This window comes from Halichoerus grypus, chromosome 13, assembly GCF_964656455.1.
Source record: "Halichoerus grypus chromosome 13, mHalGry1.hap1.1, whole genome shotgun sequence".
Lineage (NCBI taxonomy): Eukaryota > Metazoa > Chordata > Mammalia > Carnivora > Phocidae > Halichoerus > Halichoerus grypus.
The window spans coordinates 3,957,125-3,983,295 of NC_135724.1; the positions used below are offsets into that span (position 1 = coordinate 3,957,125).

The following is a 26,171-nucleotide window of genomic DNA, read 5'->3' on the forward strand; positions in this document are numbered from 1 at the left end:
CATGACCTGAGCCGAAGGCAGACGCCCAATCGACTGAGCCACCCAGGCGCCCCGATTTTTACTGTTACAGTCAGGCTTCAGACACAAGACACGTGGAGAATTGTGCAAAAGAGGAGTTTCTCTTGCAAATAAAACACTGGTTTTTCCAGAGTGGCTCGCCCTGAGTCATCCCTTCTCCCTGATGTCTTCCTCCTCCCCTGGGCTCCGAGCATGGCCCCCCACGCAGGACGCTCCAGCAGGAGATGCGCCGCCATCAGCCTGCTCAGGGGACACAGAACCGCGCAGTGACAAGGCAGAGGGGGCTCACCGATGCATGTCTGGGGGTGTGGTTTCATTTTTCCACCCGATGTGCCCCAACGGGGAGGGTCCCAACTCTGTCATCCTTTCCCAGGGGCGATGGACAACGTCGTGGGGGACGTTTGGTTAAAAACCAGCCTGCAGACCAGTGGGAGAGACAGGACTCGCGTTGGACGTGCTCTCCTGGCCTCCGCGGCCCAGGGTCGCGTGGAAAACGACCGTCGGATTCTGCTTGACCTCCACATGCACTTTGTCCCCTCTGCTCATTTCCTGGGAGCAGAACTGTGGGCTTGGGTCTCCACGGGCACGGGCGGGCACCTGTGCTCTGGGCTGGGGACGCGCTCCCAACAGCAAGGGGACAGCACGACGGCGCCATGTCAGCAGGGGCAGCCGCCCGCCGTGCACGTGGGCCGGGGTCTCTGCTTTCCAACTGAAGTCTGCTCACAAGAGGAGCTATTCTGGCAAAACTGATGACATTTATGGATCTTCTTCCAGTTGCAACCTGATTCTTATGGGCCTGTACTGACGTCAGTAATAAACAATAATAAGATTGTAAACTACTGCTCTTTATAATAAAATTATGCTCCTTCGACATATTATAAATCTAATAGCTATTACATCAGCACCCATAACTATATATCACGGCTTACCTTTTAAATACACACAGGGTATTATATGGCTCAACCGAAACTGCCAGATTTATTATTACTGGTTATAGCCACAACCTTCATGACGTCACAAATGACTAATCGGCAAGAAACGAAGAGCAGTGCAATTTAGAGATGAGCTGTCCCGAGGCTCTAGGGGTGGGGATGGGGGAACGGCCAGCTGGCCTCGCTGGCCTCGATGCCCCTTGCGCGGCCACGGTTTGCCCCCCTCCACGCCGCACTAGCACCCATGTTTCTGTTTTCAGCATCTTCATAAGGTGGAGGGACAAAAGAACGGGGAAGACAATAACCGAGGACCAAAACAACTGAGTCAAGAGATTTCATTGGATTATTATTAATAATCGGGCTGACATTTGGGCACTCATTACAGGTGCTAAAACCCTCCATTGACGACCTCCAAGTTACCCCACCTAATAGTCTCCCCAGACGCAAAGGGCTTGGGCAAGGGGAGGGGCCATCGTGTGATGGCCCAGGAGAAATCACTCAATGCTGCACCTCAGAAAGGAAAAGCAGGACACGCGGCCGGTGTCCCACCCAGAGCCTGTTCCACCCGGGTCCGCCTGCAGGTGCCCCGGGCCAGCGATGCCCACCAGTGTCCTCCAGAGGCCAACTGGGGTGCTCACCACCTGTCTGAGGACCGTGGGTGCAGTTGGGGTCAGAGCCGAGTTCCTCTCTTCCCGGCCTCCCGCTAGGGCCCAGGCGCACCTGTAATTCTGCATGTGGGGGGCGGGGACAGGCAGGTGTGACCGTGGGGGGAACGGTGGCATTAATGGGAAAACCGCATTGTGCCGACTTCCCGAGACTGTGAAACCCACGGAGTGAGACTTCAGGTTTGGCACCTGCTCCAGAACCTTCTTGATGAAAAAAAGGTTGTCTTCATTAAGAGCGTTAATATTCATGCGGCATGGTAATTTTGACACAGAAAAGGTCTCTGTAACCTTTTCTTGTGTGAGAATTTTTTACTTCTCAAGGAAATTACAGTCCAGCAATGACTTAATTAATGCTGGCTTTCTTCGGCAGGTTTTGAGGAGCTGTCAGTTTGGGCTTGAGGATCTGTCATCGGGAGCGGCTGGGGCTGGGGCTCGGGGAGGGAGGGGACCGGCCGGCCGTGGGCTCCCGCGCTGGGGGGCACCTTCCCACATTCGTTTTAATTTAGCGACCGGCTTTTCCTAATGCTAGGTCATTTATTATTGGGACGGAGGGCACAGCTTGAATTAATAATCCATTTTTCACCCGGCATATTTATTCTTTTTATTATAATGACTTCGTTCCTAATCCGTTTGGCTCTGGTAAATTTGGGTGAGGCGTGGCACAGTGGGTGGCTGGGCCCCTGTGAACAGCCTGCCAGAAGCCACCTGGGAGTGAAGGGAAACTGTCCTCGTCCTTCAAAAAACAACCGTCACCCCCGGAGAAGAGGCTCCCCCGAGGTGAGAAGCCAGGCCCCCAGCCGGGGGTACCTGCCAGCACCCCTGTGAGAACCTGCCTGGGCCAGGGCAGCTGGGGCAGCACTGGGGGCGCGAGCACAGTGCCGGCCCTGCAGCCTGCCCGGGGTCACCTCTGCTGCCCCGAGTGGCCAACAGCTGGGGCGGTCCCGCCTCCCGTCTCTCGGTTGCTTCCTTTGCCTCGCTCCGTTGGCTTCCTGGGCCGCGGTGGATGCGCAGTGTGGGGAGTCTGACGTCCGTGGGGCTGATTTGGAGGAAGCATGCCACGCGGGAGCTAGCAGACCCTGACCCAGCTCACCCAAGAGCTGGGCGTCATAAAGGGAGGGAGCAGAGGGGACACGGGGCACGTCCCTCTCACGGCCATAAATCCACACACGCACATCCACCCCACTCCAGGGAAGGGGGCACGTCACCATCTGCAGAGTTGTCCCTCGGTTTTTATTTCTGGAAACACTGACAGTGAGTTGGAGCATCGTTCTCCAACATTCTCCAGGTTGAAATATGGAAGATGAAGCCATCCCAAGAGCTCCTAAGAGGCAGAGGGCTTTGGGACAACAGGATTCTCCAATATCGCAGGCAAGAGGGAAGCTTCCGGAACGCTTAGGCCCAGGGCCTGCCTCCCCGCACACAGTTGGGGATGGAAAGATGTGTGCTGCTTCAGAAGCCCAAGGGGGGAGAAGCAGGAGTGAAAGGGGAAAGGTCAGTCTCCAGCTGCAGAGGATAAATCAGAAGTGCTCCTGTCATGGGGCCGGGCCGCAAGCCCCCCACACATAATTTAGAGTCAGCCCCCGACATCCTCCCTGCCTCCCTGAACATAAACCAGTGACTCCATTAGCCAAAAGGATTCAACACTGGGCTGGGAGGGAGAAACAATATTTCAGAGATGTGTGCATCGCCTCCGCGGGTCTCCTCTGGATCAAATCCGGTGCAGGAAGGGAAGAGGCCGGCGGTGGGGACGGGGTGAGCCTGTGCTCTGGGCAAAGCCCCCGAGGCAGCGGCAGGGCCCCGCGTGCAGGCACCCGGAGGGCCAGAGGGCAGGCCCAGCCAGCGGGGCCCGCGTCGGGGCCACTGTCACCTCAGACGCAGCACCATTTCCTGGACCCCTGTGACGAGGCTGAGGCATGATAATTTGAGTGGAAACACCAGCTGCCCAAGGCCCTGCTTCAGATTTAAATTTCCATTTTTACAATGCAATGAAAAATCTTCCCAAGAGGAAGGAAAAGTCTCCATGCCCCTCTACCTGTGCTAAATTCTCCAGGAAACAAAATACGTGCAGCACGGACAGTCATGGGATCCCCTTATCGCCGCAGAGCAGTGTCTGGCCCCAGACCATCTCCAGGAGTGGAGGATAGATAATACATGCTGTATTTCCAATATCATTAGGTATCACCAAATAAAATAAATATTTTTCCCTGCCGGGGCACAACAAAGAAGGGTGGGGGGACCAAGGAACGGGTTCTCATCCAAGGCGGCAGGCAGCACTGGGAGCCAAAGAGGAAGCACAGAAGATTCCAGGCCCTCAGTGGAGGCAGGAGAGACCCTGCAAGGCTCTCAGGCTCTAGCATGAGAGGCGAGGGAGAAGGGGAACTCATTGGTGAGGAGTTTATAAGCAACAGTGTGAACACACATGGAGGAATGGGAGAGTACCTCTTACACTCCAGACAGGGATAACCAGGGACCCGGACACACTTCCAAGTATGTTCATTGGCTTATGATGGGAACCCCTCCCAGAAAACCCCGAACTTCCCCACTTTATTCCTCGAACCTGTACTAAGAACCAACCAGGTGCCCACATGACAGCAGCCAGAAGGATCCCTATCAGAGCAGAAGGGATCTTGTGATTCTGATCGCTCCCCATCATTTTGCATCCAGCCAGTCAAGGTGCACGCGGCCTCTGGGTTCTAGCCAGGGACACGCCCTCCGTGACAGGAATATTGAACTGGAGCCTCTCTCTCTTCTGTCTCTAAATACAGGAAGAGGGACAGAAGGAGAACAGGGCCACCCGGACCCTAGGACACATTTTCAGGAATGGTGGCACCATCGTCACCGGCTGGTGGGTAACCTGGCGGTGTGCTGGCTCGGAGCCGCAGGAGAGGAAGGGACGTGCCGTGGGAGCATCTCTGGGCCTGTGTCTGGCTGGAGAAGTGGTGGCAGGGAGAGAGGAACACGGCTCCTCTTGGCCAGGGCGGCTGCGTGCAGGATAAAGTGTGATGCCAGGGCCTGGGCACCAATCAAACGGAACCATGTGCCTGTCCCCGCGCAGTGTGGGATCCCTCCTGTGGCGGGTTCAAAGTCTGAGAGGCAGGGAGCCCATGGGCCTGGGTGTCGGGCCAACTCCCAGGCTGCGAAGAGGCCTGGGAAGTGCTTGGAGGCTGGCCTGGGATGAGCAAACCCGGTCAGCCGGGGCAAAGGCTGAAGCAGGAAGCAAAGGCGGGGGGAGTGAGGAGCTGTCGCAGCAGCTCCCTTCCACCACACTGCTCCCTGTCGAGCCCCGCTTTCCCACTAAGGAACCCCAGTTGGGTTCCGGTATCAGGAAAATTGATTTTGTTACTTGAGCCCCTCTTACTCAAGTGCTGTGCACACCACACCAGGAGGGTCTTCCCCCAGCCCCACAGAGTGAATTACAGTTGGCCCAGATCTGCTGGTGATGGTCCAGGAGCGGGGAAGGGGGGCCAGTTCTGACCAATGGGCCATGAGGGCAAGTCTGCCAGAGAAGATTTTCTTATCAGATGCAAAGATGGGGGTCTCTGTAGAAAACGCCCCCTTCTTCCTGTCCTGTCTTCCAGTGAGGGTGTGATGGCTGGAACCACAGCAACCATTTTGAGGTCCTGGGATGACAATCATGACGACAGAAAGTGGGGAATGTGTCACAGACACAGAAGAGATGGCGCCAATGAACAGGTGCACCAATCCCCCAATGGCTGCCCCGGCTTCGTGTGATCTGAGCAAGGTGGCTTTGCTGCCTCAGCCCCTCCTTCTCAGATATCACGCTAACCACGCCACAGAGCCGCAGGAGAGTGAGAGGATGACATGGCCGAAGACAGGAACTTCCGAGGGAGCGTGGATGGTAACTGGGAGCACGTCACGTGAAGAGTGTACTATGGTAGGACAGGAAGGCTGATGGGCTCACGGCTGCAAACCAAACACGTGGGCCTCCGGCACCCAGTGCGAAAGGGTGGTCTGGGCCAGTGGTGCCGTTGGCCCCGCAGTGTCAGACGCTGTGGGTGGCTGCACGTGGGTCCTGGTGCCATGGTGGGGGCTGGCTGGGACCCACAAACAGGTAATTCAGATCGGCCAGAAGGCTCGAGAGACAAACGTGAGCTGGGCCAGAGGCTCTCAAGGTGAGAGGGCGGACCCAGAGCAAAGTCTGGAAGAGATGCTCCTACGGGACCCAGGGAGCATGCAGTGGTGGGAGGTGACCCTTGGGGACAGTGCGAGCAAATGCAGCAAAGACACTGCACCCCCACAGGGAGGTGAGCAGCCTGCAGCCCTGGGGCGGATCAGAGTTCCCAGCTCAGGTGGTGTGTGCACCGCTGGACTCAGCCGGGGGCTTCTCTGCCACACAGCAGGGATGAGATGAGCTCGAGAGCGAAACAGCCCAGCCGCACGCCCTCCTCTCCATAAGGGTCACCCACCTTCATTCCAGAATACTGATCCCATCAGGGGAACAATATTGAGTCTTTCCTGCCGCTCCGAGAGTGTCTGAAAAGACTTTATTTGTCATTTTGTGGCCTGTAGTTTCAGTTTTTCTTTCTTGAGATGCAGAATAAATGTGCTTCCAGAGGCCAGGATGAAGGACCAGGCCCTGCAAGGTGCCCTTGGAGCTGGCCCACCTCTACTTCAGAGGCTCCTCCATTCTTGTCCACGAGCGTGGGACGTCAGCGCGGCCCAGCTCACACGTGTCCGTAGACCGAGCTCAGGGCTGGGAGGGAGCGAACAGGGGTCACGGTACGCCGTCCCAGCCAGGACAGCAAGCAGCACCAGGTAAATGAGATTAATGAGAGGAATGCAGTGCTGACAGACTCGGTTGTGCTGTGTCGTGCTGTGTGGTGCTGTGTTGCGTCGACGACACGCGTTCCCGTGCGATGGCGTGGCGGCGGGGCTGCTCCTCACAGCTACGGCAGCTGAGCCCAGAAATACGATCATATCCTGCACGTCAATGCTATTTTTATTTTCAAAATATTTCCAGTTGCATTCTCTTATTTCAGTCTCAAAACATTTCACAAGGTAGGTGGGGGGGCGGGGACTGGGACAACTAGAGGAGACCCCTGTGGGGCCAGGAGAAGGGGATGCAGCCCCCCAGTAAGAAGGCTCAGGAGGGGTGGGACGGTCACAGGGAGGTTCCCGGCCTGGTGTCATCAAAGCCCGAGCCGCCAGGACGGCTCCTCTCCAGGCCCGGGTTCCATTCTGCCCCACGATGGCAGGTGCTCCCGGCCCACAGAGCCCAGCACCCCTGCCCACCCTGCTCGGCAGCCCCTCCAGCCTGTCCTCGGATGAGGAACCTCCGGCAGCAGAGGCTTGGTTCCCGGGCACGGTGCAACAGTCGCCTCTGTGGGGCCTTCCAGAGCAGGAGCTGACCCCCAGAGAAGCCAGGGCCGCCCTCCGCGTCTTCTCTGGCAGCCGGTGTGACCTGGGCCCAGCTAGCATGAGGGGTGCCCGTGGACTCAGGGCCCAGCCGGCCCAGCAGGAGGGGCACAGGGGTCTGTGGAGCCCAGGCAGCTGTGGGCCTGGGGCTCTCCCCTCTCTTGCTCCCTTCCTGCCTGTCCCCTGCCCTCCAGGGTAGGATTCCCCTGGAGATGTCATCACTGGAGCTCCCAACATCTCCTTTCTGTGCTCCGGCCCCAACTCCGCCGTCCCAGCCCGAGCTCTCTCTCAGCCTTTATCCAAGCTTCCTGCCCACCTTCCCCTGGCGGGGCTCCAAATCCCATGCTCAAGTGAATCTAGACCAGTCACGCACCCCAACACAGCTCTCCCTTGGTTGAAAATATTTATGATGGATTCCACTGCTTCCCTTCGGCCCAACCCTCGGCTCACCTTGGACGCCTCTCTCGTTCAGTCCAATCCGACAATCTTTCACTGAGTGCCCTATACACTGTGTTGCTGGGGAGAGACACATCAGGCATGGATCCTGCAATTAAAGACATTAGAGACCCATGTAATTGGAGGTTAGAGACAGGCTGGACCTTTAAGAGCATCTGGAATCCAACCTCTTATTTTATCCACCAACAAGAGAACGCCCAGAGAGGGTCAAGGGATTGCTCAAGGTCGCACAGCTAAAAATGGGAATGGGCATGCTAACCTGGTAAGCATTCTCCCCACAGCTTTATAACATGTCCCTCCTGAGGTGTGCGATTGAGCGGGGAACCGGGGGATAGAGGGGGGCACACAGACAGAAACCTGTTCATCATATGACCTGCAAGGTCTGCTCAATTCTTTACCCCATCTCACTGCAACTAGACATTCCACAACATCTTCAGGCAAGGAGGTAAAAGAAAATACACACACACACACACACACACACACACACACACATTTGTTGGTAGGCTCTCAGCATCCCAAGGCTTCTGAGAACAAAACAGAACTGGACACATTTGTAAAACCCATTAACAGGTTAAAAAAGGGGGGCTTGTTATCAAAACAAAAAGTGTTACCATGATCAGGTCTAAACAAGCATCCTTTAGGATAATGCAAAGTACATACATTCCAATAATTTCAATTTCAGCCATGTAATGTCACACTTACACACTGTTTTCTAATTTCCTAGGGAAAAAAAATATCCTTTGTTTAATCTGCACCATTTTCACTCCTCTGTTCTCTGCTGGCTGCCCAGCTGCTGGGATGTCTGATTTTTCACTTGCTGATTTAGACGCTCGTATGACACATCCAACCTTTTAAATAAATCATTCATTTTTTTTAAAGGTTGGCTATGTCATAGTGTTGTGATGCACCCAATTTTTAAAATAACTGTTTATTTGATGTCAGGTACATCAGACATAAAAATAAATGTGACTTGGTAGAACTTAATACAAAAATTTGAGATCTGATTTGGATTACCTCAGTCGAGTCCTCAATGAATTAAGAGTGTTTTGGCCAGGCTCAGGGGAAAATGGGAAATCATACAGCATGTGTCTTCCAGTGTCCCCAACTCTCCTTTCAGTGGCTTCCTCCCCCATGAGCCCAGCTTTCTCATGCTCAGAGTCATCTACATTTCCCCTCATCCCTGCTCTTAGGAAGGGCTTCTGAACCAGTCCCTCGATGTTGTGTGATGCGCCTCCCGTGCCCAGTGCCTCCCACTGGGTCCCACCCATGTAGCCCAGGAGTGTGCCTGGTATGGAGCAGCCCCTCCACACTCGTTTGTTACAGGGATGAAAGGCTGGGAATATTTGTGTTTTAAGTCTTAACCTCTCACTGAGAAATGAAACTCAAAGGTATGTGAAGCAGATAATATGGGGCGAGACCTGGAAGGAGCAAATGACACTCCAATGTAATAAGGCAAAAGAAATGGGTAGGATGTGGAAAGTGAGTCCCAACCACAGAGTACTCCCTAATGTCCTCAGACCCACAGTTTGCACTTGCTGTCACGCATGTGCACGTTGGTTTACATTCTGGACGTGCATATCTACGCAGGTGTTGGCCTTACATAATACAGAACCAGAGCACCATGATAAGGTCTATGCTACTTTTATTGTAGAAATCTTAGTACGATGATGAGCACTATTAGATTTTTAAAAACAGTTTATGAATTGAGTGCATTGCAACATCGGGGTGCTAGTGCTGAATTCATATTAGTGACACTGGCACATAATAATGCTCATAGAGCAGCACTGGTACAATCACTACTAGTACTTCCATGTTATTATTACTGTCCCTAGGAGGCCCTGTCCCACAGCTGAAGTATTAGGCCAGCTGCAAGGCTAAGAAGCAATAGCATTACCGTACATTATTTGCATGCAGGAAAATGCGACTATGAATTTTAACTCAGGACTTTTGCTGCTCATATATGGTGGTGGAGGCTGGTGTACACATGGTCTCGGTTTCGGTCTCCCTTTAGCCGATGGGTGGGCAAAAGCCAGAGAGAACTATGCTTTCAGTTCTGGTATCATGTTTTGAGATAAAGACAAGAAGAAAAATGCAGGAATCCTAAAATTCCACAAGGTAAAGAGCAATACCAAGAGAAGGGTAAGGAACATGAACTGTAACTTTGCCAAGTAGGAAACTTCAAAGTCCATAAGAGTATGAAAAAATTCCCAGACCCACTAGTAACCAGAGAGCAAACACAAGGCACATGAAAATGGTGGTCAGTGAGAGGGTGGGAGGAAACGAGATAAAAGGGATGAGCAAACAAAGGAACCATATAAGAGAGAGGCCTTGCAGGGACAAATGGCAGTAATGTACCATGAACTGAATATGACAAACACAATCCTTTTCACCTGAGGAAAACAAATAGACTAGTAACTTAAAAAATTGAATGAGGGGGGAGATTTTTGGATACCAGGTGAATATTTTAAAAAAATTGTATTTCTATATACCAGCAACAAACGGAAAATTAAATTTTAAGATGATACTATTTACAATAGTATTAAGGACATCAAATATCTAGAAATAATCTAAAAACATATGCATGGCCTTTGTATTAATTAGGATAAAACATTTTTAAGAGGACAAAAATAAAAGATATAAATAAAATAAAGGGACATACCATATTCATGGATTGGAAGACTCAATATATTAATAATGCCAATTCTCCTCAAATTGATGTATAAGTTAAATACAATCCCAACAAAGCTCCCAGCTGCTTTCCCCCCCCCCCTGTGGAAATTGACAGACTAATTCCAAACCTCACATGAATATACAAAAGGGGCCGAGAATAACCAAGGCAATCTTAAGGAAGTGTAAGCTAGAGGACTTAAACTACTGATATTAAGACCTTTTATGAAGCTCTAGTAAATAAGACAATGTAGTACTGGGGCAAAGTTAGATAAACTTCCCAGTGGAGCAGGATAGAGAGTCCAGAAACAGGCCTACACAAATACAGTCTGATTTAGGAAAAAAGTGATATTGTAGCGTGGTGAGGAAGGAATGGCATTTTCAATAAAAATGTTAGGTCATTTGGATATCCACGTAAGAAAATAAAGAACCTGGTTGCCTGAGCAAAAGTCAATTCCAGATGGGTTGCAGATTTATATGTGAAAGATAAAAGAACTTTTAGAAGAAAACACAAGAGAACATTTTTGCAACCTTTGGGATGGCAAAGATTTCTTAAACAGAAAAGTAACTATAAAAACACCATCAAAAAAAGCACTGACAATATTAAAACTTAGAACTCCTATTCATCAAAAAATACCATTAAGATATTAAAAATGCAACCCACAAAGTGGGCAAATGTTTTGCAACACATATTTCCAACAATGTACACTTACAGAATGTACATATCACCTGCTACAAGTCAATAGGAAAACAGACAGCCCAATAGAAATATGAGTGAAAGAAATAAACAGACACTTCACAAAAACAGAACAACCAGAGGCAGGACTCCAAGAATGCAGTGGGAGGAGATTGAGGAAGCTCCTCCCACCAAAAGACATCTATTAAACTGGTTAAAATTAGCAAAGACAATCATCAAAGTCTCTAGAGATTGAACAAATTAACAACCATGCATCCAACAAAATTATGGAAACCTGGTGAAAACAAGGAGAGACTCTGGCATTCAAGCTAGGGGCTGCACCCAGTCTCAAGCTAGGGGCTGCACCCAGTCTCCACCCAGCTCCTTCTTGTGGGAGAGTTATTCCAGCAGGTTCAGAAGCCAAGTGGCAGGTCCCACTCCCCAGATGCCTGGGGTGAAAGACCTATTCTGGGTCAAATAAAGCAATGGCTGAACATTGCAGATCCCATGTCCCACAGCTCTGTGCTACAAAGAGCCTTCCCTGATAAGGTGGCAGAAGCCAGGCAGCTCTTCCATGCCCCCATGCCCAGCTCCTGCTGCAAGGAGGATCAGAGTGGGGCAGCTGGTGAAGAGCACAGTGCTCCATCCCCCATTGCTCCATGTGTTGAAGAGCAATTCTGGGCACAGCAGCTGAGCGGCAGCACTTACATCCCCCATATTCCTGGGGTAGAAGAGCTATAATTAGTGGATTAGGCAGCCAGTGGACAGAGGTCCTCCCATCACCCCTGGCTCTGCACTGAGGAAGATCTGTTCTAGGCAGTGGTGGCACCAGGTCCCACAATGCCGCCCCCCCCCCGCCCCTGTACACACACCCCACAGCTTCTGCTCTATAGCACAAAGTTTCTGCCCAGAGGAGGGCCACAGAAAGCCTCAGGCAATACGCTGCTCCTGCCAACAGGCCCAACCTTGTGTGGATCAGACTACGGAGAAATTCATGCCAGAGGGCATTGCTGTGAATAGTAGCACAATCTGGTAGCAGTCAGTGAAGGCTAATAGGTGAGTGTGATACCAACAGGCCAGCCAGAAATTTAATAAGAAGATCAAGGCAAAATCAGTAAAAGAGAGCCCTGCTAGAATCACAGTCATCCATGATGTTCAAGAAGAACATGCCCCCGTCATGGCCTCTGAAGTGCTGGAGAGGAACTTCCAGGCTCCCAGTCTCCGGTGGAGCAGGGGACAAACTTGTAAACTTGCTATATGCCTCTCAGTCACACACAGAGCCAAATCTAACGAGTGAAAAGCTTATGGGTTCAGGGACTTAGGCACAACCTCTGACATTCAGCGGCTGACCATGAGTCTGTGTTGACCAAGGAAAGCTAGGAAACCCTAGGAAACCAGGTGTAATAATAAAAATAATAAATAATAAATAAATAAAAAATAAACAAGTAATAAATTTTTAAAAAGTAGGAGCAGAGACAAAAGAGGCTGCCTAAGACAGGGGAAATAGACTAATTCACCGAATCAGTCCAGCTGCAGCACTAAGCATATAGACAAGCAAACAATAAACAGATAAAGAAACAACACACTTCAGAGCGGGTATCAATATCCAGAGTTGCTACAATATGTTACCTAAAATAGCAAGTTTTTAACAAAAATTTACAAGACATTACAAAAAACTAAACAAGGAAGTGTGACTCACACACAGTTTAAAAAAAAAAAGCAGGCAATAGAAACTGGCTGTCTGAGCAGGCCCAGATGTTGGACTTAGTAGACAGATCTCAAAGCAGCATAATAAACAGGCTTAAAGAACCAAAGGAGATGGTCTTTAAAGAATTAAAGGAAAGTATGATAACAATGACTCACCAAACAGAGAATGTCATGACAAAAAAGAAAATATATAAAAGAACCAAATGAAAAGTCTGGAGTTTAGAAGTACAATAGAAATGAACATGTCACTGAAATCTATTAACAGTTGTTTCGAGCTGGCAGAAAAAAGAATAGGATAGCTTGATGCTAGATTAATAGAGATTAAGCAATCTGAAGAACAGAGAGAGAACAAATGAGGAAAAAGAAACAGAGCCTCAGAGAAATGTGGGACACAATTTAGGTGACCTAATCTACAAATCTAAGATCAACAAACTCCAAGTAGGAAAATGCAGAAACCCACACCTAGACAGACACACAGTATAGTCAAAATATTCAAAACCAAAGATAAAGATGAAATCTTGAAAGCTGTGAGGAAAAACTACTAAATATGTACAGGGGAACTCCAGTAATATTAACAGCTGAAGTCTCATTTGAAACAATGGAGGCTAGAGGCGGTGAGATGTATTCAAAGTGATGAAAAGAAAAAAAAAAACCTGTCAACCAAGATTCCTATATCCAGCAAAACTATCTTTCACAAGTAAAATGAAGACATTCTCAGATAAACAAAAACAGAATTTGTTGCTAACAGACCTGACTTATAAGAAATACTAAGCAAAGTTCTTGATGCTGAAAGCCAGAAATACTAGACAATAATATAAATCTGTGTAGGAAAACAAACAGCACTGGTCAAGGTAATTATAAAATATAATATAATATAATAATATAATATAATATATATATAATGCAATATAATTGCATATTTCTTATTCTTTCTCCTCAAGTTATTCAAAAAGCAATTGCATAAAACCATGTGTGTTCCATTGTGTTGTAGGACCTGTAACTTACAGAAATGTAATGTATTTGACAGTAATGGCACAAAGGAGGCTGGTGGGTTGCAGTGCTGGATTGCAATTAGGAAATGACATCAAATAGTAACACAAATCCCAAGAAAGAAATGAAGAGAACCAGAAATGGTAAATTAGAAGATTAATATAACAAACTCTATAAATACCTGCTTATTCTTTCTTCTGTCAGCTTCTTTAAAAGACATAAGATTATACACAAGAATAATTATAAAATGTATTGTTGGGTTTGTAACAAATATGATGTAATATGTATAATAATAATGGCACAAAAAAGGGTGGAGGAAATAAAGCTTTTATAAAGGAGGTCAATTTACATATCTTATTGCAACTAAGGTAGTACATATCTGAAGTAGATTCTGATAAATTAAGATGTATTATAAGCCCTAAAGCAAGCACTAAGAAAATAATTTAAAACATACAGATAAAAAATTCATTAATGGAATCACAATGTTACACTAGAAAATATATCCATTTAATGCAAAAGAAGAAAAGGAGAAACAGAGGAAAATAAAAGATTTGAACCATATGGGGGGGAAAAAGCAAAATATCAACCATATTAGTGAATTAAACAATCCAGTTAAAAGGCAAGATCATCAGAATGGATTGAAAAATTAAGATCCAACTACAAACTCTCTACAGAAGACACATTTTAGATTCAAAGATACAGATACATTGAAAGTAGAGGGATGGTAAAAGAGCTAGTATGCTATACCAATATCAGACAAAATAGACTTTAAGACAAAACAAGTTACTAGAGATAAAGAAGGACATTTTACAGTGAGAAAATTTACCCAGAAGATATAGCAACTATAAACATAGGTGCACTTCACAACAGAAACTTAAAAGGCATGAAGAAACTGACAGGACTGAAGGTAGAAACAAATATTTCAACGGTAACAGTTGGGGACTTAAATACCCCAGTTTTAATGATGGACAGGACATCAACAAAGGGGTGGAAGACTTTGGCAATGCTAAAACCCAGCTAGACTTCATGGACATCCATAGAACACCCACCACCAATGGCAGAATACTTCCCCCTTCTCCAGGATAGACCGTATTTTAGGCCATGAATAAGCCTCAGGAAATCTGGAGAATTGAAATCATACAACTGTGTTTGCCAAACAAAATGGAATAAAATTGGAAATCAATAAGAGAAAGAAATTTGAGAAATTCAAAATACTCCTAAATAATCAGTGCGTTAAAGAAGAATCATGAACAAAATTAGAAAATAGTTTTAGATTAATGTAAATGAAAACACAGCATACCAAAACTCATGGGATGTGTTAAATTGGTACTCAGAGGGAAATCTTTGACTGTAAATGCCAATACTAAAAAGAAGATCTCAAATCAATAACCTAATTTTCTACCTTAAGACTAGAAAGAAGAAACTAAACTCAAAGCAAAGAGGATGAAGGAAGTAATTAAGGTTAGAGCAGAAATAAATGAAACACAATAGGAAAACAATAAAGAAAATCAACAAAACCAATTTTGTTGACTTTTGAAAAGATCAATAAATTGACAAACCTTTAACTGATCAAGAAAAAAGAAAAGTTCAAATTACTAAAATCAGGAATGAAAGAGGGAACACTACAACCACTCTTACAGAAATGAAAAAGATTATAAGGGAAGGGAACATAGTGCATAGATAGCTCTATGCCAAGAAATTAGGTAACAGATGAAATGGACAACTTCCTAGGAAGAACAAAACCACTGAAACAGACTCTCGAATAAGTAGAAGATCTAAATAGACATGGAAGAAGGAAAGAGGTTGCATGAGTAATTTTAAAACTTCCCACCAAGGAAGCCCAGGTGCATAGTTGCTTCACTGTTGATTTCTACCAATCATTTAAAAGGGAATTATTACCAATCCTTCACAAAGGCTTCCAAAAAATGGAATAGAACATTTGTCAACAAATTCTATGAGGTCAACATTACCCTGATACCAAATCTAGACAAACACATCATGAGAAAAAAAAAAATCCAGGCCAATATCTCTTATGAATGTGGATGCAGAAATCCTTAACAATATCTTAGCAAATTGAATGCAGCAACATATAAAAAGATTATACACCACACCAGGTAGGATTTATCCCAGATATGCAATGTTGGTTTTATATCCAAAAATCAACGAAATACATTGTATTATTAGAATAAAGAAAAAACCACGTGGGCATCTCAATGGATGCAGAAAAAGCATTTGACGAAATCAAACACCCTTTCATGGTTAAAAAAGCAACAACATTCAATGAACTCCTAAGAACTGGTCAGATGGGAACCTTCACAACCTGCAAAAGGGCATCTGTGAAAAACCCAGAGCTAACATCATACTCAAGGTGAAAGACTGAATGCTTTACTCCTAAAACAAGCAGCCGGACAAGATGTCCATCTCACCACTTCTAGTCAATATTGTCCTGAAGGTTCTAGGCAGGACAATCAGCCAAGAGAAAGAAAAAGACATTGTGACTGGAAAAGAAGAAGTAAAACTATCTACGTTCAGATGACATGACCTTGTATATAAAAATCTTGAGGAATCCACAGGAAACGTTTTAGACCTAATAAATTATTTCAGCAAGGATGCAGATATAAAATTGTGTATATTAATACACATAGCTAGAAAATAAGCATATAGAAAGGTGCTCCATATCACATGTCATGAGGGACATCCAAATTAAAACAATGAGATACCACTCCATACATGTTAGAATGGCAAATATCCGGAACACCGACAATATCAAATGTTAGCAAGACTGTGAAGCAACAGGAACTCTCCTACATTAGGGTGGGAATGCAAAACGTAGAGGCAATTCGGAAGACAGTTTGACAGTTTCTTGCAAAACTAAACATCCTCTTACCATATGATCCAGCAATCATGCTCCTTGGTATTTACCCAAAGTTGTTGAAAGCATGTCCACACAAACACCTGCGCATGGGTGTTTATAGCAGCTTTATTCACAATTTCCAAACCTTGGAAGCAACCAAGATGTCCTTCACAAAGTGAACAGATAAACTGTGGTCCATCCAGACAATGGAACATTATTTAGCAATAAAAAGCAATGAGCTATCAAGCCATGAAAAGACATGGAGGAAGTTTAAATGCATATCGCTAAGTTGAAAGAAGCCAATCTGAAGACGCTACATGCGGTATGATTCCAACTCTCTGGCATTCTGAAAAAGGCAAAACTATGGAGACAGTGAAATGATCAGTGGCTGCCAGGGGCTGGGGGTGGGGAGGACGGATGAATAAGCAGTGCATGCAGAATGTTTAGGGTAGTGAAAATACTCTGTATGATACCATAATGATTGAAACATGTCACTACATGTTTGTCTAACCCCATAGAACGTACAACACCAGGAGTGAACCCTAACGTAAGCTTGGTGATAATGTGTCCAGGTAGGTTCATCCTTGGTAAAAAAAACTGTACTGTTCTGGTGAGTGATACTGATAATGAGGGAGGTTATGCACGTATGGGGATTGGGCTCCATGGGAAATCTCTGTTCTTTCCTCTCAGTTTTGTTGTGAACCTAAAACTGCTCTAAAATATGAAAACCTAGAAATATTTTGTAAAGATTTTATTTATTTGAGAGATAGAGAGATCACGAGCAGTGGGGAGGAGCAGAGGGAGAAGCAGACTCCCCACTGAGCAAGGAGCCCGATGCAGGGCTTGATCCCAGGACCCCAGGATCATGACCTGAGCCACAGGCGACGCTTAACCGACTGAGCCACCCAGATACCTCTAGAAATATTTTTAAAAGTTTGCTATATTTAAAAAAAAAGTGGATAGCCAAGCCAAGTGGTCAATAAATGTATGAAAGGCTGTTCAGTGGCATTAGTCACTATGTAGATGCAAATTAAAACCACATTGCAATTGTACTGAATAGCCACCCGAGGGGCTAAAATGAAGAAGACACCAAATAGCCAGTGTTGGCAGAGGGGGGAGCAGCTGTTCCCCAACCCCCACCCCGTGCTGAGGAAGCATCTGGCACAACCACAGCCGTGACCGCCCCGCGGTTTCACAGCCCACAGAATGGTGTGCATGTGCTCACCAAAAGACCTGTGCAAAATGTTCACAGAAACACTCTTCGTATTTCTTTGATTTTGTTTCCAGCCCCAATCTTGAAACTGCCCAAATGCCCATCTGCAATGGAATGGATGGTGGAAATCAATGAAGACCGACCAAGTGAGAACAGCAAAGGCCATTCAAAGCCTGCTCAGCAAGGGAGTGGACTGCCATCCCTTGTGTTTGGCAGAGACTCAAAGGCAGGCAGAAGAGTGGGAAAGTTCTGTATGGAAGGAGGGAGGGTTCCCAGTCCGCCTTGATGGAAGCTGACAGTAGGGGGAACCCAGAGGAGGCTAGCCAGAAGCGGGGCATCCTATGTGATTGGTTAGGGGCGCATAGTTGGCTTTCTCTGCTTGATCCTAAGCTGGAAGTAAAGACAAAAATTAGAGAAACTATCAATTATTAATCAAGTCTTGGCCACTTAGGGCCAATAGTTCCAGAAGTTACTGAATAGCTTCCTGGATTATCACTGGAGAAAGCAATCCGGCTTCCTGCGAGTCTGACTTTGGGCAGACAGCTGGCTGGGCTGTTTCTTTCTGACAAGGGGGTTGGTTTCCTGGGCAGACTGCTGTGAGTGTGGGTCAGATTTTGCTTTTATACATGGTTTATATATGGTCTGGCCATTGTCCATTTGTATATTCAGACTCCCAGACACATGAATAATAAAGATGTGAGTGAGGTACATACACAATGTGGAGGAAACTCATGGATGTGATCGACTCTGTCCTCACCACATGGTTCCATCACATGAATACAAAACAGGCAGTATTAACCTGCGGTGTTGGGGGGGTGATGGGCAAGTGGAGTCCCTGGGGTGGTGGCTGACGGGGACAGGAAAGGTCATGTCCTGTTTCTAGGTTACATAGCTGGGTCAGTCTGTGAACACGCATCGAGCTATACACCTGCAACATACATACTTTGTCATGTATGTGCTCAATTTCACCAAAACATTAGAGAAGGTGTTGGGGGTGGATCCATGAAGTTTCGTTCACCACATATTAAAAAGGAAATCCATGGGTTACTTTTTTAATTAAGTATTTTGCTAAAGACGGTTTTTTTATTTTTTTATTTTTAATTTAAATTTAATTAGCCAACATATAGCATCGTTAATTTTTGATGTAGTGTTCAATGATTCATTAGTTGCATGACACCCGGTGCTCATCATACCACATGTCCTCCCTAATGCCCACCACCCAGTTACCCCATTGTTTAAACTGTTCAAATGACCTACAAGAGTCATCTTCCTTGGATATCCAAAAATATTGAGAGTAGTGACTATAACTTCCATGGTTTGGGTAATGGTAGGCCCGCGATGGTAAGAAGATGAAATATAATTTTTAAACGTTGTAGAATATTTGTCCCCCAAGGAACTCAACATGTTTCCTATTTATCCTCAAAATTACCCAATTACATTCACAAAGAAGTAGGATGGCGGGGCATCAAGGCCTGGTTTTACAAAGCACAGGGTTAATTGTGCACATCTCATGTATACAAACAGCCTAAAAGGAAGGGATTTTTACAGAAACTATTCAGAAATCTGTTGAAATGCATTCATTTACTTTTCATTTCTTGATTTTATTTCTAAACCTTTAACCTGCTTAATCCTTGAACTCAGACCTTCCTGCTGCCCCCAGAGACTAAGACCCCTCCAGGCAGGGTCTCTCCTTCCGAGGCGTGGGGGGCTCTTCTATTCCCACTGCATCTGCAGAAGAGCTTCTACCCAGCCTGTGTGGTCCCGGGAGATGCACTCGGCTTCCCTTCAGCGCCCTCTAAATACTGAGGTTTGGGAAGGGTGAGGGGCATACGTGTGCACTCGGCTCTCAGGGGTCAGAGAACTCAAGGAGTCCCTTAGCCTGGGGCGGGGGCATGAGCTGATTCTGGAGCCTTCCTAGGCCCAGGGGCCCTGTGTTCTGAGCTCTCTCTCAGCATATGGACATCCCCTCGACTCCTGACCACTGGTCCCCACAGCGGGAGGCTGGCTTTGAGCCCACCCAGCACAGGCCTCCCGTCTGGATGGTCCCCGCAGTGAGCCGCTGTTTCAGCCGCACACGTGGGGGCCTCACCAGTCTCCGGTACACCAGAGGAGAGTCATAATGTGCAAAGATCTGCTCCAGCAAATACCCCAGACCCAAAGAGGCAAGGAAGAGGAAGGGTACGGATGGGGTGGGGACCGTCTTGGAAAGATGACCTTGTGCCCAGAAGGCACATCTTAAAATTACAGGCAAAACACAGAGCAAAGGCCAGAGTGAGCTTTGGGAGGAGTGGTGGCCTCTGCCGTCAGCGTCTGGGGAGGGCGCTGGGCGCAGGGGGGCCCGGGCGCACGGGGGCTGGCGGGCCGTAGATGCCACGCACCAGACAGTTAAAAATTTGAGCATAAGGTAGCATTTCCTTTATCATACCCCATAAAAAGAGCACTTTGCTGCAGCCCCGTAGCCCAGTAAGGAAGGGGGTGCGCCTCGCGCTAAGGCAGGGATGACAGATAGGCCTGCTCCGAGGTTTCCCGCGTCGTGCTGGGGAGCGTAATAAATGGCGAGGAGCCCGGGAGAGGACAGTGCGCGCCTCCTCCCCCAGCAGCCAAATAACTCAGGCCGGCTCCGTAATTACGCTGTGTGAAAATATGGGATTAATTAGACGGTGCACGGACACGCTGTCCTGTCATGAAAGGCTGCGCCGCGCCCCGCGCTGCCAGCGAGCAGGGCCACCCCCTCGGGGGCCGCCTTCCCGGCTCGCGGCGCGCTGATGAGCTGCCGCCGGTCCCTCCCGCACCGTCCCCGCGCCCCGGGCAGGGCCCGCTGTCAGAGTTCCTTCATTATTTTTACCTGCTTTAAAGAAAGGCAACACCCAAGTAGGACCACTTGCCAATAAAACCCGTCAGTTTGAGGCCCGGCAAGGGGGCAGGGAGGCTGGGGGGAGGGGAGGAGGGAGGCAGAGCCCAGCCCAGCCCACCCCTCCCCACCCAGGAGCGATTTCTGCTGCAGTTTCCACTTAACCATTTCCAGTCCTTCACCGGACAGGAAATCCACCCATGTGGCCAGGGAGGGCCTCGAAGCAAGAGGGACCCGGCTGACGCTGAATGGCAAGGAGGAAGCGCCCCTTCCGAGAGAAGCTTCCAGAATTCCAAGCACAAGGGCCTTGAGTAACCAGGTCAGAGGCCCTGAATGAGGTCCTGGTTTTCCTGCCCACAGCTGTCATGGTCTCAAACACTCAACGCGTTTGTTGGCCTATTTGGGGTGGGGGTCTTGGTGGCCTGGCCAGGATGGACGTGGACACACAGAAAGGGCTCCCCTGAGGTCAGGCCCTTAGCTTCCTTGTGAAAATCGGATGGGAGTCAAAGGCAGTGAAGACCCACCACTGCTCAGAAGACCCAGGACATGCTGTCCCTTACTGTAGACTGACCGGGGGCCACTCTTCCCCCGGCCCACGTCAGCACTCACTCTGCTGCAGGAAGAAGCTGGGGAAAGAACCTTCTGGAAAGTGCCAGCTGGATGAGTAATGTCTCAGGAGCTGAGAGGCAGACTCCCCAGAGCCAGGAAGCCCACCGGAATCTCTGCTTCCTCCAACACCCCCCCTCCACACACACACCAGTACACACATGCACACCATAAGGCTTGACGGGTTGAAGTCTTTTGATGAGCCTCCCCAACTATTTTATTTTGGTTCTGACAATTTGGGGTGAGTTTAGAACTTGGAGTTGCTGCCAGGATTCCTAATACTCCAAGAAGATAGTGGATTTTATATTTGGGGTATTCCAGACCCTGTGTGGGATTTTTGTTGTTGTTTTCACTTATCCTAGAGACACCCCCTTCCCCCCCAACCTCCATGGCCAGGCTATGAACATATAAATCTTAACCTTTAAAACAGCAGATCTAGGGGATCACTTTCATCTGCATTTCTATTCCATGGAGAGCAATTAAGAACAGAGAAGTCCTTGAAAACTGGGATTCAGATTGGGGGAGGGGTGCAGTGCAGAGGCAGGCCTGGGACAGGGTGGGGGGGTGCTAGAGAGAGAAGAAAATGTGTCCATTAGAAAATAAAGTAATTTAAGCTGAATTACACTTAAAATGACCTTTGCAATAGGTAATAGGCAATCCAAGACAGGAAGAAGGAGCTGAAATTCAACAGACTGAAGTCCGCACTGTGGTTTGAAAAATGGGAAATCCAAGAGAGAAAGAGGGAGCGCGGAAGGAGGGAGATGTGAAGTGAAGGCTGACACAGAGGAGTCATTTTCTGGAAGGTTAGGGTCATTAGCAAAGGGAAAATGATTAGCAGGAAAGTTCTCGAAATCACAGAGATTTTCTGAAGGGGCCGCAGCAGCCGTGTCGAGCCTGATAGTAATAAAAGTGATGTAGTGTGTGTGCGCTGTCTGAGGTGTTCGAGATGAAGTCGTAGCCAGATAGAGTGTGATCGCTCGCCTGACAGGAGAGAAGCGCAGGGTTTTTGTAAACTGCATGTTGTTCTGCTTTCGTTGCATTGATCTACTCTGGATAAAACCCTCAAGGAAGTGTCACTCTTTTTAGCAAAAATTGCTCCTTTAAAAGAGAATTTATTTCCACCTGCTTTTGGTTCATTTTAAAAACAAACATCATGATTTTCTCCCCCCAGGTCCCCTTTAGCAATGCCCACACCTTTCGCCAGAGTTTAATTTCTTACTTTGCGGGGCATAGGTAATTTTCTAACAGATTTGGGTAAATTTAGAGAAAAGTGAAAAAATATAACTTTAGATTCAAATTAATAAATGAAAAAGTGCACAAGTTTCTTCTGTGTGATTTATGCAGATGAATTCATTTATCGCACGATAGAAACCGTAAAAGCGAGGACGGTGTGACGGTGAGGCGGGATGAGAGCGATGGAGAGCTTCCTAACTTGGCTCCTGAGTCAGAAAGAGAACTCCTTCTTGAGTCACTTCCCCTAGATTTCTAGTGAGACAAGACAGGCTGGATTTTAGGGATATTAGTTCTCCATGTTGGTGCATTTCAGAATTTCAGACTGACACGGGGACTCGGGACGATCTGGAAGAGTGTCTCCAGCCCACTCTTGATATGGCAACGTTCACTCATGCGGCCTGGACACCTGGCTCAACCTCATACCCTCCTAACTCCTCTGGTTTGTACCACATGATAAATGGGGAGCAAATGGCCTCTCCTGAGGAGCTCAAGGTCCAGGTGGACACACAGCTGACCAGCCATGAGAGGCAAGTTGCTTCCTGACACTCACAGATGAGGGGACTACTTTATAGTCCACTGTCAGGAAAGGCCTTGCAGAAAAGGCCTTGGAAAAAGGCCATGCAAAGAGAAGCCATGGAGATGGCACTGAATGACAAGGAAGACTTGGCTCTGCTGAGGGAAACTTCCAGCATCACAAGTACAAAGGTCTTGAGTAAACAGGGAGTAGGAAGGCTCAGTGAGCTTGGCATGTTTGGGAATCAGACAAAATGCCTAGAGCCAGGAGGTGGGCATGGACTTTGGGACTTCTAAGTAGGGTATACTGGTTTAGAATATCTACAAATTCTTTGATAGTCCCTTCAAATGGTGGAGCCAAATTCCCCTCTCTTGAGTGGACTTGGTGAGTCACTCCCAACAATGGAATAAGGTGTAAGTGATGGTGTGTGACTTTGGAGGCCAGGTCATAAAAGACACTGCAGCTTCAGCCTCTGTCTTGGATCACCTTCCCTGGGAAGGATGCTGCAATGTTATTTGCTGGGAAGACACCCAAGTAGCCTATGGCAGGCCCATGTGCTGAAGCCAGTGGAGGGCGCCATCTTAGAAGTGTTTCTTCCACTTCAGTCAAGCCTTCCGGTGACGACAGCCCTGGTGACACCTTGACCTAAGCTCTCAGAGACTGTGAGCCAGAACCACCAGCTTAAGCTGCTCCAGAATTCCTGGCCCACAGCAACTGTGAGAGGATAAATATGTGTTGTTTTAAGCCACTAAACTTTGGGGTAATTTGTGCAGTAATAAGTAATTAATGCAGATGAGAGGTGACAACTGATTTATTTTTGTAAAGGGTCATCCTGGATTGGAGGAAAGAAATAGTAGAAGCAAGAGAGGCTGTTGTAGCAGTCTGGGCAAGAGACGTTGGTGGTAGTTGTGGGCACCTAGAGAGTGCGCTGTCTGGACGTGAAGTACAAGTCAGCCGAGTAAGGGGAGGGGAGAGAGGTCAGGACAGCTCCTGGTTTTTGGCTTGAGCAGCTGAGGGACCATGGAGCCATTCACTAAGATGGGGAAACTTCTGGAAAGAGCACATGTGTGTGGATCAACAGTTCTATTTAGAAGGGATCATGATGATGATGATGGTAGTAAAATATTAAAATTTTTATTTTTTATTTTTTTAAATTTATTCATTGGAGAGAGAGGGCAGGGGAGGGGCAGAGGGAGAAGAGAAGCTTAAGCAGATTCCCCACTGAATGGGGAGCCTGATGCGGGGCTTGATCCCACGACCCTGAGATCATGACCTGAGCTGAAACCAAGAGTCAGACGCTTAACCGACTATGCCATCCTGGCGCCCTGGCTATAAATACTTATTGAGCATTTATTCCTTGCCAGGCACTCTTAAAAGTGCTTTACTATATTAACCCTAAAAGCATTGTAAGGGTGAATCTATTAGAGATGTTAGAAGACGCTCATCAATAAACAAAATTCTACTGAAGCTAACAGAAGGGTTCCAAAGACTTCAGTATTACCCAAAGCATCAATTTCCAAACAAACAAAAAAATCTCCCCCGGGGCGCCTGGGTGGCTCAGTCGTTAAGCGTCTGCCTTCGGCTCAGGTCATGATCCCAGGGTCCTGGGATCGAGCCCCGCATCGGGCTCCCTGCTCAGCGGGAAGCCTGCTTCTCCCTCTCCCACTCCCCCTGCTTGTGTTCCCTCTCTCGCTGTGTCTCTCTCTGTCAAATAAATAAAATATTAAAAAAAAAAACCTACAAGTTCTTCAAGAGCTGTGCTAAATTTCTTTAAAAAAAAAAAAAAAAAAAAAAATCTCCCCCATTGTGACATATATTTAGTGCATATTCCTGAGTCCTTCTGGGGTGAGTCCCAGAAATCTGTATTTTAACAAATCCCCCCAGTACTTCTGATATGAAAAGTCCGGTGTTCACAAATACACACTGGGACTCACTGGTGGGGCTCGAAATCAATCAAGGGAGTTACGACAAGCAATTTTACAAAGATGAAATGGAATAGAATAGAAAATATCAGGGTGTATCAGAGCAGTAAGGATAAGACCTACTTTGTGAAACCTTTCCTCCAGTTATATCTAAATTTTATGTATGTATGCGAGTATCATGTATGGGGTCGTCAAAAGAAATACATTTTTCCCGGTGGATCACCGTCAGAACAGTTGCAAAATCACTGGCCTATGGGACCGTCTTTATGAAATGCTGCTCAAGGGTTGTTGGGCATATTGGATTCCACATGGAGAAGTGCACCCCTCACCTGGCTGATGGGACTGCCAGACCCCTGGGGGGCTCTCTGTGGGGGGAGTGACCCCCCTCTGCTCCAGAGTTCTCAGACTTCCCGAGACACTCCTCGTGCCTGCACTGGGCTTCCCCTCTTGCCCTGACCTGCTCCTTTGCCTCACAGCTGGAACCTTTCCCACCGGCTACCCCCTCCTCCCTCCCCTGCCCTGGCCCAGCCCTCCCTGCCAGGACCCGCAGGAAGCACCTGGTGCCTGGTACACGTGCGCTCCGTTCAGGAAGCTCCCGCTGGGTCTATCCTGAATGTGGCATGCTCTGACACTCCCACCTTGCCCAGGCCACTGCCCCTCTGTCGTCCATCCAGCCTCATCTCTGAGTCCATGTCAATCCTCGTGCTCATGGTGTTTGCTCTCACTCTCGTACCTCCCTTCCTCCACCGTGAACCAGTCTGCCCTCGAACACTTACACGTAGCAGTCTTCCTGCAAGCACTATGGTCTCAAAAGTCAAGGGACGCACACGGTCTCTGCCCTCGGGGACCTCCCCAGGCTGCCATGGAAGGCAGTTGCATGTGTGAGCAATCATAATCCATGGAGAGAGGGTGGACTCCCCTGAGTGGAAAGCACTGGACGGGAAGGGTCGGAGGGTGTTGTGGGTCAGCCAGAACTTTCCAGCCACAGGGAACAGAGGGCACAGGTAGGGAGGTGGACAGGCTCGGTGCTGCTCCTCCCAGGGTTTGATGGGGGGACAAAGGGAGATGAGACTGGTTGGGTAGGCAGAGTCCCAGGACTACAGGGAGGTGTAAACTGTGTTAAGAAGTTTACGTTTTGTCTTGCAGGTAATGGGGATCCAGGGTAGGGTGTGAGCAGGGGAGAACATCCACATTAGAAAGATTGTGCTGGCAACAGGGAGGCTCCTAGGATGGATGAGGGTGAGATGAGAAGCTGAGACTAGTTGAGAGATGACTCTAACGACCCAGGCCAAAGATGGTGACAGCTTCCACTGAACACTCTCCTCTCTCCAGCTACATTGAATCTGTTCACAGAACCTATGGGTTGGATGGGTTGACCCACAGCAGTCATGGAGCTCAGGTGGCCACTCAGGGCAAGGGTCCGATCCCCTGTGCTGGACCTTCTCTCCCAGCCCCTCGAGATAACTGATGTGGGGTGGCAGGTCTAACAGA

At 47.9% G+C, this 26,171-nt stretch overlaps 1 protein-coding gene across 3 annotated transcripts in view; it reads right to left on the bottom strand.

The window, feature by feature from the left end:
- Nucleotides 1–26,171, bottom strand: part of ZNF407 (zinc finger protein 407) — a 537,168-nt gene that overhangs the window by 49,688 nt on the left and 461,309 nt on the right. For 2 of the 3 annotated variants that reach the window (XR_013443237.1, XR_013443236.1), the window contains exon 9: nt 7,442–7,535. Coding sequence is in view for 1 of the 3 variants with exons in the window: in XM_036117005.2 (XP_035972898.2) it covers nt 6,550–6,556; nt 7,442–7,535 (101 nt within the window). In the remaining 2 variants the exon portion in view is untranslated. Of the gene's footprint in view, nt 1–2,107; nt 6,557–7,441; nt 7,536–26,171 lie in introns of those variants that run through there. The other variant, XM_036117005.2, reaches the window with a different exon arrangement.